The sequence below is a fragment of the Oncorhynchus masou genome, chromosome 15 (genome assembly GCF_036934945.1).
Source record: "Oncorhynchus masou masou isolate Uvic2021 chromosome 15, UVic_Omas_1.1, whole genome shotgun sequence".
Lineage (NCBI taxonomy): Eukaryota > Metazoa > Chordata > Actinopteri > Salmoniformes > Salmonidae > Oncorhynchus > Oncorhynchus masou.
This window is the reverse complement of record NC_088226.1, coordinates 55,200,356-55,215,546: the sequence shown is the minus strand read 5'-3', so window position 1 is coordinate 55,215,546 and position 15,191 is coordinate 55,200,356. Positions and strand designations below refer to the sequence as shown.

General features: G+C 47.4%; 1 protein-coding gene across 4 annotated transcripts in view; it reads right to left on the bottom strand.

Moving 5' to 3' along the window:
* The window catches only part of LOC135556480 (semaphorin-6B-like), a 142,905-nt gene that overhangs the window by 43,290 nt on the left and 84,424 nt on the right, over window positions 1–15,191 (bottom strand). For all 4 annotated transcript variants that reach the window (XM_064989716.1, XM_064989717.1, XM_064989718.1 and 1 more), the window contains 6 exons: window positions 10,264–10,324; window positions 10,103–10,165; window positions 3,953–4,051; window positions 2,574–2,664; window positions 857–976; window positions 277–365 (listed from right to left, as the gene is read on the bottom strand). In XM_064989716.1, coding sequence (XP_064845788.1) covers window positions 277–365; window positions 857–976; window positions 2,574–2,664; window positions 3,953–4,051; window positions 10,103–10,165; window positions 10,264–10,324 — 523 coding nt within the window. The remainder of the gene's footprint in view (window positions 1–276; window positions 366–856; window positions 977–2,573; window positions 2,665–3,952; window positions 4,052–10,102; window positions 10,166–10,263; window positions 10,325–15,191) is intronic.

The window sequence follows — 15,191 nt, the reverse complement described above, 5'->3', positions numbered from 1 at the left end:
TGCCATTTGGAGCTGTTATGAAAACACTTTTCCCCTGTCTAACTCAGATGCAAGGTTGTTCGCATAGCCCACTGTTATTATATTAGATATGCCTACAGCACAGATACACAGGAACACAGATACACAGAAACACAGATACACAGATAAATGGAAAAAGGTCATCAGAAGCACTAGGCTGGTTTTGACATCTGAATAATTACATGAGATGGAACATCCAGGCAGGCAGACACACTACACACAGGGGAGTGTTCAAAGCTTTACCAGTTTGTCTCGTACCTTCTCCAGATAGTTAAACTCCACAGCCATCTCTCTGAAGAAGAAGTAGATGTGAGGACCCCATTCCACTGAACTGACAAAATAGGGCTCTGGAAAAGGAGGGGAGAGGGCCATGTTACACAGCAATAGCTACCGTAAGAGCTATCGGATGCCTCCCTAAATCCCAACCACAAACACCAGGGTTGTGTTTAGTATGCACCAAATTAGAGAAAATGGATGGAAATAGAGGTGTCAGGGAGGTGGCTAATTTTCGTTGTCAGTTTCAAAACATTCTTGTGTCATGCCTACTGAACCCCATCAGGCATAGCCCACAGGCACAGAGCAGACTAGAGCCCTGGCTCCACTGACATCAGCAGGGATGTAGTGAATCTGATCCAGATATCGATCCGGATACTAAGTGATGTGGACATAAACACATCGCATTTAAACAACAACAACAGAGACAATACACACACACACACACAAATACCAATAAATACACACACACAGACACACGCTTGCACGCACACACACAATTGCACACACACACACACACACAAACAAATACACACAAATAAACATGTTTAACCGAGGGGCGTACCTCTGAACCATTTGGAGTCGTGTTTGACAGTGCGGAGTGCAGGACTGTCCCCCAGGCTACGGTAGATCACTGCATCTATTGCCAGGAAGTCTGTCACAGTGGCCGTAAACAGATTCCCCTCTGGCAAAAACACACACCAGATCAGTGAGAATGGGAAATCGAGACAGTTACAGATCAACCTATAAAGAAATTGCAGAGGATAGTTTATATAATGACAGTACAGTACACTAATCAATGCATATGACAGTTGACCAATGAACAATGTATAATTGGATGACAACACACCCCAGACAGTGACGAGACAGCCTATAAGGAGGAGGTCAGAGACCTGGCCGTGTGGTGCCAGGACAACAACCTCTCCCTCAACGTGATTAAGACAAAGGAGATGATTGTGGACTACAGGAAAAAGAGGACCGAGCACGCCCCCATTCTCATCGACGAGGCTGCAGTGGAGCAGGTTGAGAGCTTCAAGTTCCTTGGTGTCCACATCACCAACAAACTAACATGGTCCAAGCACACCATGACAGTCGTGAAGAGGGCACGACAAAACCTATTCTCCCTCAGGAGACTGAAAAGATTTGGCATGGGTCCTCAGATCCTCAAAAGGTTCTACAGCTGCACCATTGAGAGTATCCTGACTAGTTACATCACTGCCTGGTATGGCAACTGTTCGGCCTCCGACCGCAAGGCACTACAGAGGGTAGTGAGTACGGACCAGTACATCACTGGGGCCAAGCTTCCTACAATCCAGGACCTCTATACCTCTATACACCAAGTCTAGGTCCAAGAAGCTTCTTAACAGCTTCCACCCTCAAGCCATAAGACTCCTGAACATCTAATCAAATGGCTACCCAGACTATTTGCATTGCCCCCCCCCTTTTATACCGCTGCTATTCTCTGTTGTTATCATCTATGCATAGTCACTTAATAACTTTACCCACATGTACATATTACCTCAACTAATCAGTGCCCCCGCATATTGACTCTGTACTGGTACCCCCCTGTATATCCCGCTATTGTTATTTTACTGCTGCTCCTAAATTACTTGTCACTTTTATTTCTTATAAACTGCATTGTTAGTTAGGGGCACATAAGTAAGCATTTCACTGTTAGGTCTACAACTGTTGTATTAGGCGCATGTGACTAATACAATTTGATTTGATTTGAGATAATTCCAGTTGTCACGGATCCCTCCAGAACTGTCATTACGCACACCAGGTCCCTATTCCCATTTGATTCGTAATTGTATAAGTGTGCCCTTTGTTCACCATTGTCCTGTCGATTATTTTTCCAATGTCCTTTGGTCGTGTGAGTACCTTTGCTGTGTTGTTTTGGCATTCGAGCCGCTTGTATTGTGCAGAAGATTACGGGTCGAGTGCGATTGTGTATTAATTCGAGGTACTCCTCGCTCTTTTGTTTGGGTCTCAACCATGTGTTTTTGATCGTGTTTGTTTTGTCTTGGTCCCTGTGCCTATACATGGCACGCTGTAATTTGGGTAAATAAATAAAAACTAGTACGCATTCCTGCGCCTGTCTCCCAACCATTTATACCGACGTGACACCAGTGGTGCAGAGTGGACAAATTCACTCTATTTCTACTGCCCAGTAATGTGTAATAAAGGCTTCCTATTGTTTCAGCCACTGCCATTGTTGACGTGGTGATGGGACCCTGCTACAGAATGAGGTATTTAAAGCAATGATTGTGTTTTCTCCTCACCGGCGAACAGAGCCACGTTGGCGTGTTTAGGGTCATAGGGGCAGCGGGCCATGCCACTGACCGTCTCTCCCACCATCTCCAGTGTGTCTCCCTGAAACAACACACACACAGTTCACTATATAGTGTTGCTGGGAAACAAAAAGTGAAGTTTACCTTCACATACAGTAAACATATTTTTTAAACTCTGCATAGTTGGGAAGTGGGGAAGGACTAGTAATCAAGCACCCATTGTACTTGGCGCATGTTACAAATAAAATGTTATTTGATTTGACATAAATGCCGACAGATTATGGCAATTAGTATATATTATAACATATTCACAGCATTGTTATTCTCCCTCTGCAATCGTGCAAATACTGAAGACAACAACAACAACAGGAACAAATACACACAAACACAACCTTTTGAAATGCATGCAGCTAAACAACCACAGGCGAAATCAAAGTCACACAGATGCCAACACCGATTGAAAATGAATTAAATAAATGAAACGCTGTGGTTGTCATTAAAACCAGCTATAAATAAACCCTAGGTGTGCTAACTAGTCCCAGGAGAAGCCCTGAGGCCGTCAGCCCTACACAGGTTCCACTGCTCATTAACAGCCAGAGATAATGGGCCAGGTATAGAGGAGGGAGTCAGTGTGCTGGTATGTTGGAGATGTGACAGACTGAACATAACACTTCTCTGAAAGCCTTTGACACGTAAACTGGATGCCCCTATCCCCCATCTCCTTCCTCCCTCCCTCCTTCACAAGCTTTTTCAACTCGGTAGTCTGATTGGAAGAGTCTGGATGTGGCTGTAAAACGGAGCAGGTAGATAAGTAACTCCGAGGTGTGCTCTTCCAGGACAGGGTGTATGACCGGAGGGGAGCAACTCCAGGTACATGAGCAGTGCAACCACTTAGCGTTTTCCTTCTACTTGCCTGCCTGGGTTTCACCAGAGGCGAAGAAACGAACCAGCCAGACACATCATAAGCACAGCCTCCTCCTTGGTTCCAGCTGACCCTCTCCAAGCCCTCAGCTCTGCACTATGACCATCTGTCTCTGCCGCTCTACAAAAACAACCTCCACAGTTTAAGCGTGGTGCAATAGCTACTGATATCTAGCCGATATCTAGCCTCTCTCTGTCTCTGCCTTAGGTACGAAACAAATGACAGAAAACAAGTTGTAAATTTGTGAGTAAGCAACATGCTTAATCATGTTTGTGAGCGAGCTCCAGATTCCAGAGAAAAGGAATAGTCCATTTATCAACGATGCACCAATCATTAGGCTTGATGCATGGCTGGACTGCTGACAGGTAGAGATGTGCTCAGCTTCCCCAAGCAGCAATGACTGCTGTTTGAATTTGACAGACAGCGTGTGTGTTCTATAGGTACTCACAGTATAGTTGGCACACAGCGGATTGAAGGCGTTGGTCCCACAGACAAACAGACCTCCTTGTCGACTCAGCAAAACCTTCATGAAGTTCCGACACTCGTCCTGATAGGGGAGAGAGAGAAATGAGGAGGTTCTAATCAGAGTGGATAGTCTGTGACTTATTATCCTACTGCAAGGTGAAATGAGGCTTCTAAATGCATGATGGGAGAAATGATCACATCAGAATGATCAAATCAGAGTGGATAGTCTGTGACTTATTATCCTACTGCAAGGTGAAATGAGGCTTCTAAATGCATGATGGGAGAAATTATCACATCATTAACACTGTCAATCTCCTCATTACTCAGCCCTCTACAGAGGTTCCAAGTCTGCCCTCCTGTAGCATCAAAGACTTTCCATTGGCTCACACCAGCTATTGATTGACAGATGGAAATCCCAGCTAACTTTGTACTTTCAACCACCACTCACTTTACTGCGGTGGTACAAACCTTATTACCATGATTACCATGTTAACAAGCAGCGCAGCAATCACCAGCAGATCCAATTTGTAATTGATAGTTCAACATTTTATTTATGTAATCTGTGTGAGTGTGTGTCAGTGCAGTGATTTGTATCCCTGTACATCTAAATCCCTAGTGGCATGTACCCCTCTCGCTCCCCTCTCCTGTCCATGTCAGCGTGGCTCCAACTCCAGCTCCTGGCCCTGTGCCTGGCATCTCAGCCCCTCCACCACAGGGGAGCAGAGCCACTGATGTCATTGGAGGGAAAGGGGGGTGTGGGGATGGGAGAAGGGGGAGGGCTATTCCAGATGCTCCAGCCCCAAACAGGGTTCTGTTTATCCACGGTGGAGCAGAGTGGCCTGAGCAGGAGCGCCGGGGGGCAGCAACGTGTGTTGAGTGAGGCGAGGTTAGAATTCACCACACCGCTGTGGTACTAGATAGGGAGACGTGTGACAGCCACTACTAACTGCATACTAAATCATGAGTGTGTGTGTGTGCGCATGTGTGTGTCACTGCACAGATTCATTGTTCGTGTCAGTGTGATTTGCATGTTTGTTTTTCAGTGGGACTGCGGTCTATAGGCTGAAAGCATAAAGCCAGATGTAACACATTACCTGCTAAAAGACAGAACGAGACACAGCGCCAAAATCTCAGTTAAGATTGTACAATAAATACCATCACATGAAGTGTGGGCTTTTGGCATGGCCCTGCAACGTAAATTGAAATACAGGATGTCTGCCGTTTAAACAACAGGGAATTATACTGTTTGGAAGCCTCTCGTCTCTTGCATCATTGTGAGCCATGGTGTATCACTTTATTCGCTTGAATGGTGTTTCGCTTTAATTCTATTTTTATTTTATAATCTGCCTCCATATACAGATTTTATTCGTCTCCTGTATTAAACCACACAGCCTCGTCAATCCATCCCCCTGTTTCCCTCCTCTCTCCAATCTCACCATTTCCTCTCCCTGGGCACGCTCCAGACAAAGCACCACCTGTGCTGGCTGGCAGTTCTTTCACGTGACCCACATCCAGACGATCGCAGCTCTACTTCTCACTGTTTGTGTTACACCACTGCATTATTAATACAGAGCAGCCCGGATGAATTGCGCAGTGTGCCGCACATATGAATACAAACATAAACATGTTGGTATTTGTGGTATGTGTGTGTGTGTGTGTGGGGGGGGGGGGCACACACACACACCGAGGTTTCCTTCCACTGCAGACCTCTCTCTGTTGATTTCCAGTCTCTAGCCCATCCCTCAGTCAGTGTCAGACAGACCCAGACACAGACCTCACTCAGAGGAACAACAACCCTCTGTTACAACAACACATCTGCTCACAACAACCCACCACAGTCAGAGAGCATTACAAATGAAGACTTCCTCCACCTAGACTAGTGTATCTGGTTTCCATTGATCTAATCCTCCTGATGTTGAAATTGGTTGCACAATTCACCAGGGTGGCGCCCCTTATTGTAAAGCAACAGTATGTTATTACCTAAGCATAAAGACTCAAGGAACCTCTAAAAGAAACCAACTTCCTTGGACCATGATGTTTTTACTAAACTATGGAAGAGCTAATGAGCACAGCCGAGTTTAGCCAGGCACAAACGACACACGTCAGCTACGCTGCTTCATCACAGGGTAATATTTAGCAAACAGCTTCTCACTAAAACCTTAAAAGTTTCCGTAGCATGCTCGATTGAGTCCATCACTGCTGGGATGATGCAGAGCAGAGGTGTCTTTGCCAAGTGCTCCAGAGCCAGAACTCTCCCCACACTCCAGCAGGCTACTCGTGTCTCTTCCTCTCCTCCTCTTTGCTCTTCTCTCACCTCCCTCTCATTGGGTGAGCCACGCTTGACTCTGATCATCAGCAGCAGGCCTGTCATTTCAAGGCAACAGTCTGACTCAGACTTTGACGTAAGGCAGAGTGACTGGTGCACGAGCAGGCGGGGGGTGAATGCGGAGGAACAATTAACAGCAGTGCTAAATTAGCACAAATTTGCCAGTACAAAAGCACTTCCTGCCCGCGTTCTCTCTTACTCAGCATGCTAGTACTAATCCACATCCCCTCCCGAGCTTGTCTTGTCTCTCTCAGAGACTGTTTGATGCTAATCCTGAGTGAATGCACTACAGGCCAGCATCAACATCTCCCCTGAAGAAGAAGAGGAAGAGGAGGAGGGAGAGATCCAGAGACTAATGAAGACAGCTTTGTGGCAGTAGTGGTTAGGACAATTGACGGGTGACCTGGAGATTGCAGGGTCAGCTCCCTGTCGAGTTCACTGCGGTCTATTCTTGACCAGAACAACCCAAATTACTGCAGTATGTGGCCTGCTAAGAACTCAGAAACATGTTCACCACAGGGAGGAGGTCAGAGACCAGTTAGTGTGGTGCCAGGATAACAACCTCTCCCTCAACGTGATCAAGACAAAGGAGATGATTGTGGACTACAGGAAAAGGAGGCCCGAGCACACCCCCATTCTCATTGATGGGCTGCAGTGGAGCAGGTTGTCCACCAGCAAACTATCATGGTCCAAACACACCAAGACAGTCGTGAAGCGGGCACAACAACACCTATTCCCTCTCAGGAGACTGAAACGATTTGGCATGGGTCCTCAGATCCTCAAAAGGTTCTACAGCTGCACCATCAAGAGCATCCTGATTGGTTGCATCACTGCCTGGTATGGCAACTGCTCAGCCTCCGCCTCCAAGGCACTACAGAGGGTAGTGAGTACGGCCCAGCATATCACTGGGGCCAAGCTTCCTGTCATCCAGGACCTCTATACCAGGCGGTGTCAGAGGGAGACATTAAAAATGTTTAGCCACCCTAGTCAAAGACTGTTCGCTCTGCTACCACACAGCAAGTGGTACCGGAACACCAAGTCTAGGTCCAAAAAGTTTCTTAACAGCTTCTACCCCCAAGGCATAAGACTCCTGAAAAGCTCATCAAATGCCTATTTTTACACTCCTGCTACTCTCTGTTTATTATCCATCCATAGTCACTTTACCTCTACCTACAAGTACATATTACCCCAATTACCTTGACTAACCGGTGCCCCCGCACATTGACTCTGCACTGGTACTGTAACGATTGTCGTTGGTGGAAGAAGGTGAGGACCAAGGTGCAGAGTGGTACGTGTTCGGCATTTTATTAAATATAACTGAACACTAGATAACAAAGTAACAAAAGGCACAACCAAAACAGCTCTGTCAGGTGCAACACACACTACACAGAAAATAACTACCCACAAACACCAGGTGGGAACAGGCTACCTAAGTATTGTTCTCAATCAGAGACAACGATTGCCAGCTACCTCTGATTGGGAACCATACCAGGTCAAACACATAGAAATAGAAAACATAGAACACAAAACTTAGAATGCCCACCCCAACTCACGCCCTGACCAAACTAAAATAGAGACATAAAAAGGAACTAAGGTCAGGACGTGACAGCTACCCCCTGTATATAGCCTCGCTACTGTTATTTTACTGTTGTGTCTTAATTATTTATTTTCTATTTTTCTTTCTTAAACTTTTTTACTTCAGTGTCTTTTAGTAAATACTTTCTTAACACTTATTTAAAATTGTATTGTTGGTTAAGGGCTTGGAAGTAAGCATTTCACTGTAAGGTTGTTGTATTATGTTGTATTCGCGCATTGTTTTGAGCGAGGTTGTTTTGAGCAGCCGGAGAGCTGCTGTATATAGGGCATCTGCAGAGATACTATATAATAAACATAAAATAAGCTGTGGAACCATATCATGGTTAGACTGATATTGTCTGGTGTAGAGGACTGAAATGCAGACCCCCTCTGAGAGTGGGTATCAACAACATATTGATCAAACAATCTCACTAAGTGCTGCACATATCAATGCAAACCTGCTCTTTAAAAAAGTCTATATGGAATGTCTTTGTTTGCATACTGACTGGCCTTGCCCTTGTGCTTGGCATTGAGCCAGCCCCAGCTGGGGAGTCTCTCTCTCTGTTTCTGAGTCTAGGCTGCATACAACTGAGACAGTCTCTAGGGTTGGGAGAAAGAGAAGGAGAAATAAATAAAGAGAGAGAAAGAGGGAGAGAGAGAGAGAAAGAGGGAGGGAACCCATCTGCATTCAGCTGGACAATAAAATGGCTCCTTTAAAGTCCACCAGGAGGACGAAGGATGTTGAATTTCCCACCCAATTATGAGAATATGCCCTTTCTGATCAACCAACCAGAAACATTTAATTACAAAACCAATTAATTTGGTGGCGAATGTATCACATCTGACAAAACCATCCCGGGAGCCGGACAGGACATTTGCAGGAGGCGAAGTGGATAAGTGGATGGTGGAGGAGGGTGGCGTGGGTGGAGGAAGAGGGTGGAGGGTAGAGGCCTAGAGTATAGAGGTGTGTGTTTGTACGTGTACATGTGTCCATGGGTGAAGGCTAAGGGGATGGTGTGGATGGTGGAGGAGGGTGGCGTGTAGAGAGTGAGTGGAGGACAGGGGCCTAGAGGATAGAGGTGTGTGTTTCTACTTGTACATGTGTCCGTGGGTGAAGGTTAAGGGGATGAGGGACCTGGTGCGCTTATCTCTGCCTCATTCTTGTGTAACTCACTGCATTACCAGAGTCATTAGGGGGAGGATGGCCTTTTATTCTTCTCAGTCAGGCCTGTGGCTCTTTTTAGGGGCAGGCAGGTGGGACTGACTCCTCTCCCCATAACCACCTTTGTCTCATTTTACATTTTAATAACTTAGCAGACGCTCTTATCCAGAGCGACTTACATGAGCAATTAGGGTTAAGGGCACATTGACAGATCTTTCCCTTAGTCGGCTCTGAGTTTCGAACCAGTGATCTTTCGGTTACTGGCCCAATGCTCTTAACCAGTAGGCTACCTGCCGCTAGGCTACCTCCTCCACCTTCCGCTCCCTATTCTACGTTGAGCCTTCGTCTCGGGGTGTCTCACACAGATTTGATGTCAGGTGTTATTTTCAGTGTTAAGTCAGTCTTTTTTCGCTCTCCTTCACAGACACCTTTCAACAATGCCCTGGTCGGTTTGTGTGTGGGTTGGTGTGTGAGCTAGGAGAATGTGTGTGAAGTCAGAAGAGAGAGGCACTGATCCGCCCGCTGTGTGTTGGTGGGGGCAAGAGAAGTGCAGAGGAGGGAGAGTGGGTGTGTGAGAGATAGCTGAGGTAGTCATGCGTGGGTTGGGTTGACTGTGGGGACTGTTTCACTGTTGATTCTTCGCCACATCTCAGCTCAACTCCTTGGTTTAACCCCCCTCCATTTTGTGAGGGCACACACCACAACTAGAATGTCCTGCGAGGCGGCCATGTTCATAAAAGGGGGTGGGACGGCTGGACCTCTGAAGTGTGTAGTGGTTTAGGTGAACAGGAACACTTGGGGTGGCACATGGTGGTGCCCCCTCCTCTTAGAAGAGCTAGCAGAGTGCCAGTCAAACTTTTGGCACCATGAATGCCCGGCTCCATGTGGCAAGGTGGGGCCTGTGCCATGTTTCAGTGTGTGTGTGTGTGTGTGTGTGTGTGTGTGTGTGTGTGTGTGTGTGTGTGTGTGTGTGTGTGTGTGTGTGTGTGTGTGTGTGTGTGTGTGTGTGTGTGTGTGTGTGTGTGTGCGTGCGTGTTCAACCCTGAAAGTGTGTGCATTACCCAGCTCACCTCGTGCTTGCCCTTCATCCTGCAGGTCCTGATGTCGTTTTTGTTGGACTCCCATGTTCTCTTCTATAACAGACAGACATTGGCATTCCAACCGTGTCAGTTACGCTGGTTAGACTGTACTGTAAGATGTTAATGAGGCGTGTGCACGGAGAGGGCCTCACCTTACTGTAGAACATCTCCTCTCCCGCCACATTGTCCAGCTCCACACGGAAAAGGTCATCTCTGACAGACAAAGAGCACGGCAGTCAGCCAACAGCAAGACAAAGCTAGCTAAGTCTTAGACAAGCACTCAACTGTATTCCACACGCTCTCACACATAGCAGCAGTAGAAATACTCCACTATCCTATGGACAATTCTGGACATGCCATAGAATAATGGTTGGATTAAATGTTTGAATCTTCTTTGTCTGTTCATGCACAGTAGGCTATGAAATCTGTTGGGATTCAGATTGGGATTCAGCTCTGTATAATAGAACATTTCAGGGTATGGTTGATAAATAGACATTTTGAATTGCATAATGGACATTTTGAATTGCATAATGTTTTTTCCCTTGGTTTACTTTGGTCTCATTTGAGTTCACTTGCAGTAAAGTTGGTTTTGCTGGGAGGCCTGAATTGTCTCACTTGGGAAGAAATTGAATTAATGGATGATTTAATCAGGAAGTTTGCCTGCATTCATAACCCACCCCCACACAGACAGCACACAATGCTAATGGTCCCATCATATAATACCATGCATTCATGCTACTCACTGCTAATACATTCATAATTCTTATATATTTTGATTTAATCTTTATTTAACTCGGCAAGTCAGTTAACAACAAATTTTTATTTACAATGACTGCCTACCCCGGTCAAACCCTGACCCGGACAACGATGGGCCAATTGTGTGCCGCCCTATGGGACTCCCAATCACGGCCGGTTGTGTTACAACCTGGAATCAAACCAGGGTCTGTAGCGACACCTCCAGCACTGAGATGCAGTGCCTTAGACTGCTGCGCCACTCGGGAGCCCCCTTTGCGTGCCTGTGAAAGGGCCTTTAGAATCTGAGTTAGGGTAGGAGCCTTAAGGAAGATGCTAACAGCTGATGTTGCATATTGATCAAGGCCCTATATCTCTGGTGAATAAGCTGGAGAGGCTCTGCTTGTGCCAACCTCCTTTCAGACACCAGGCTTTGAATGTTCTAATCTGTAAATCTGCCAAAGCTATGTTATTGCAGCAGTATCGATCTTATCTCCTAGATCTGCCTTCCATCTGTTCTGCCTTACTCCTCAGCAGAAGGCAGGTTCTCTGTGTGTGCGCGTGCTCATGCGGGTGCACCTGCGTTTGCGTGTGTGTATGTCTTTGGTGAGGGGAACAGGGTAAGCCTAAGCGCTCCTCTACTGAATTATTCACTGGTGGTTCCTCTAGGTTTGCTCAAAGATTCCCTCCCTAGGTTACCTCCCTCACAATACAGGACGGTGGCTAAGTGATGTGGGTAGAATTACCATCCACTTACTCTGTGCCTCGCTCATTGGGCTGGGTCAAAGTTTAAGCAGCCTACAAACAATCAAGTAGGGCAGTGAGTGTGGCGTAATCGCATCCAGAGCACTTCAGCCCTGTCCAGTATTAACATATGAAAATGTGAACAGGCCTCTCAGTGGGTGTGGCTAAGCTACTGCTGCTGTGGTTTGAAGAGGCCAGTGGGTGTGGCTAAGCTACGGCTGCTGTGGTTTGAAGAGGCCAGTGGGTGTGGCTAAGCTAAGGCTGCTGTGGTTTGAAGAGGCCAGTGAATGTTGTCTCTTGTCTCCTTCAGGCTGTTAGATTGACCTCTCTGCTTTACTGTTGCATTGTTACACTTCGGTCCGCAGGTAGTATAACTTTTCCTTACATTTTCATTACATTTTCATTACATTTCATTATAGTACAACGGTTTGATTTGTCTAATCTTAGCAATTTCTTCTTAGCTAGCTACATAGCCGTCTTTGTATCAAAGATAATTGCGTAATTATCGTATTTCGTCGTCCTAACGTAGTCTACACTGCTATCTGCCCAGCAGCTAGCTAACGAATACCAGCACTGTAGAAACTATTCACTCAACTGAACGACTCGATTAGTGTAGTGTTAGCTAGCTACATAGTTGTCTTTGCTGTCTTCGTATCCAAGATAATTGTGTAGTTTATAGTGTGTAGACTTAGAGTGATTATCTTAATTTACCGAGGTTAGCTAGCCAGCTATTTGTTGTCCTTAACGTAGGAGATACTGCTAGCTAGCTAGCCAACAGCTAGCCAACGTCTACTGAATAGAACTTCAACAACCCGGTCAACATTCCGCTTCGCTCCACAGGTAGTATCACATTTTCATTTCACTTCATTACAGTACAACGGTTTGATTTGTTTGATCGTAGCTAGCTAGCTACATAGCCGTCTTTGTATCTAAGACAATTGTGTAGTCTAGAGCGATTTTCTAGGTTAGCTAGCCAGCTATTGTCGTTCTTTTAACGTAACGTAACATAATCAACACTGCTAGCTAGCCAGCTAGCCCCGAATAGCAGCACTGTAGAAACTATTACACTCGACGGAACGACTTGATTAGTGTAGTGTCAACAACGCAGCCACTGCCAGCTAGCCTACAAAGTCAACAACGCAGCCACTACCAGCTAGCCTACTCCAGCAGTACTGTATCATTTCAATCATTTTAGTCAATAAGATTCTTGCTACGTAAGCTTAACTTTCTGAACATTCGAGACGTGTAGTCCACTTGTCATTCCAATCTCCTTTGCATTAGCGTAGCCTCTTCTGTAGCCTGTCAACTATGTGTCTATCTATCCCTGTTCTCTCCTCTCTGCACAGACCATACAAACGCTCCACACCGCGTGGCCGCGGCCACCCTAATCTGGTGGTCCCAGCGCGCACGACCCATGTGGAGTTCCAGGTCTCCGGTAGCCTCTGGAACTGCCGATCTGCGGCCAACAAGGCAGAGTTCATCTCAGCCTATGCCTCCCTCCAGTCCCTCGACTTCTTGGCACTGACGGAAACATGGATCACCACAGATAACACTGCTACTCCTACTGCTCTCTCTTCGTCCGCCCACGTGTTCTCGCACACCCCGAGAGCTTCTGGTCAGCGGGGTGGTGGCACCGGGATCCTCATCTCTCCCAAGTGGTCATTCTCTCTTTCTCCCCTTACCCATCTGTCTATCGCCTCCTTTGAATTCCATGCTGTCACAGTTACCAGCCCTTTCAAGCTTAACATCCTTATCATTTATCGCCCTCCAGGTTCCCTCGGAGAGTTCATCAATGAGCTTGATGCCTTGATAAGCTCCTTTCCTGAGGACGGCTCACCTCTCACAGTCCTGGGCGACTTTAACCTCCCCACGTCTACCTTTGACTCATTCCTCTCTGCCTCCTTCTTTCCACTCCTCTCCTCTTTTGACCTCACCCTCTCACCTTCCCCCCTACTCACAAGGCAGGCAATACGCTCGACCTCATCTTTACTAGATGCTGTTCTTCCACTAACCTCATTGCAACTCCCCTCCAAGTCTCCGACCACTACCTTGTATCCTTTTCCCTCTCGCTCTCATCCAACACTTCCCACACTGCCCCTACTCGGATGGTATCGCGCCGTCCCAACCTTCGCTCTCTCTCCCCCGCTACTCTCTCCTCTTCCATCCTATCATCTCTTCCCTCTGCTCAAACCTTCTCCAACCTGTCTCCTGATTCTGCCTCCTCAACCCTCCTCTCTTCCCTTTCTGCATCCTTTGACTCTCTATGTCCCCTATCCTCCAGGCCGGCTCGGTCCTCCCCTCCCGCTCCGTGGCTCGACGACTCATTGCGAGCTCACAGAACAGGGCTCCGGGCAGCCGAGCGGAAATGGAGGAAAACTCGCCTCCCTGCGGACCTGGCATCCTTTCACTCCCTCCTCTCTACATTTTCCTTCTCTGTCTCTGCTGCTAAAGCCACTTTCTACCACTCTAAATTCCAAGCATCTGCCTCTAACCCTAGAAAGCTCTTTGCCACCTTCTCCTCCCTCCTGAATCCTCCTCCCCCTCCCCCCCCTCCTCCCTCTCTGCAGATGACTTCGTCAACCATTTTGAAAAGAAGGTCGACGACATCCGATCCTCGTTTGCTAAGTCAAACGACACCGCTGGTTCTGCTCACACTGCCCTACCCTGTGCTCTGACCTCTTTCTCCCCTCTCTCTCCAGATGAAATCTCGCTTCTTGTGACGGCCGGCCGCCCAACAACCTGCCCGCTTGACCCTATCCCCTCCTCTCTTCTCCAGACCATTTCCGGAGACCTTCTCCCTTACCTCACCTCACTCATCAACTCATCCCTGACCGCTGGCTACGTCCCTTCCGTCTTCAAGAGAGCGAGAGTTGCACCACTTCTGAAAAAACCTACACTCGATCCCTCCGATGTCAACAACTACAGACCAGTATCCCTTCTTTCTTTTCTCTCCAAAACTCTTGAACGTGCCGTCCTTGGCCAGCTCTCCCGCTATCTCTCTCAGAATGACCTTCTTGATCCAAATCAGTCAGGTTTCAAGACTAGTCATTCAACTGAGACTGCTCTTCTCTGTATCACGGAGGCGCTCCGCACTGCTAAAGCTAACTCTCTCTCCTCTGCTCTCATCCTTCTAGACCTATCGGCTGCCTTCGATACTGTGAACCATCAGATCCTCCTCTCCACCCTCTCCGAGTTGGGCATCTCCGGCGCGGCCCACGCTTGGATTGCGTCCTACCTGACAGGTCGCTCCTACCAGGTGGCGTGGCGAGAATCTGTCTCCTCGCCACGCGCTCTCACCACTGGTGTCCCCCAGGGCTCTGTTCTAGGCCCTCTCCTATTCTCGCTATACACCAAGTCACTTGGCTCTGTCATAACCTCACATGGTCTCTCCTATCATTGCAATGCAGACGACACACAATTAATCTTCTCCTTTCCCCCTTCTGATGACCAGGTGGCGAATCGCATCTCTGCATGTCTGGCAGACATATCAGTGTGGATGTCGGATCACCACCTCAAGCTGAACCTCGGCAAGACGGAGCTGCTCTTCCTCCCGGGGAAGGACTGCCCGTTCCATGATCTCGCCATCACGGTTGACAACTCCATT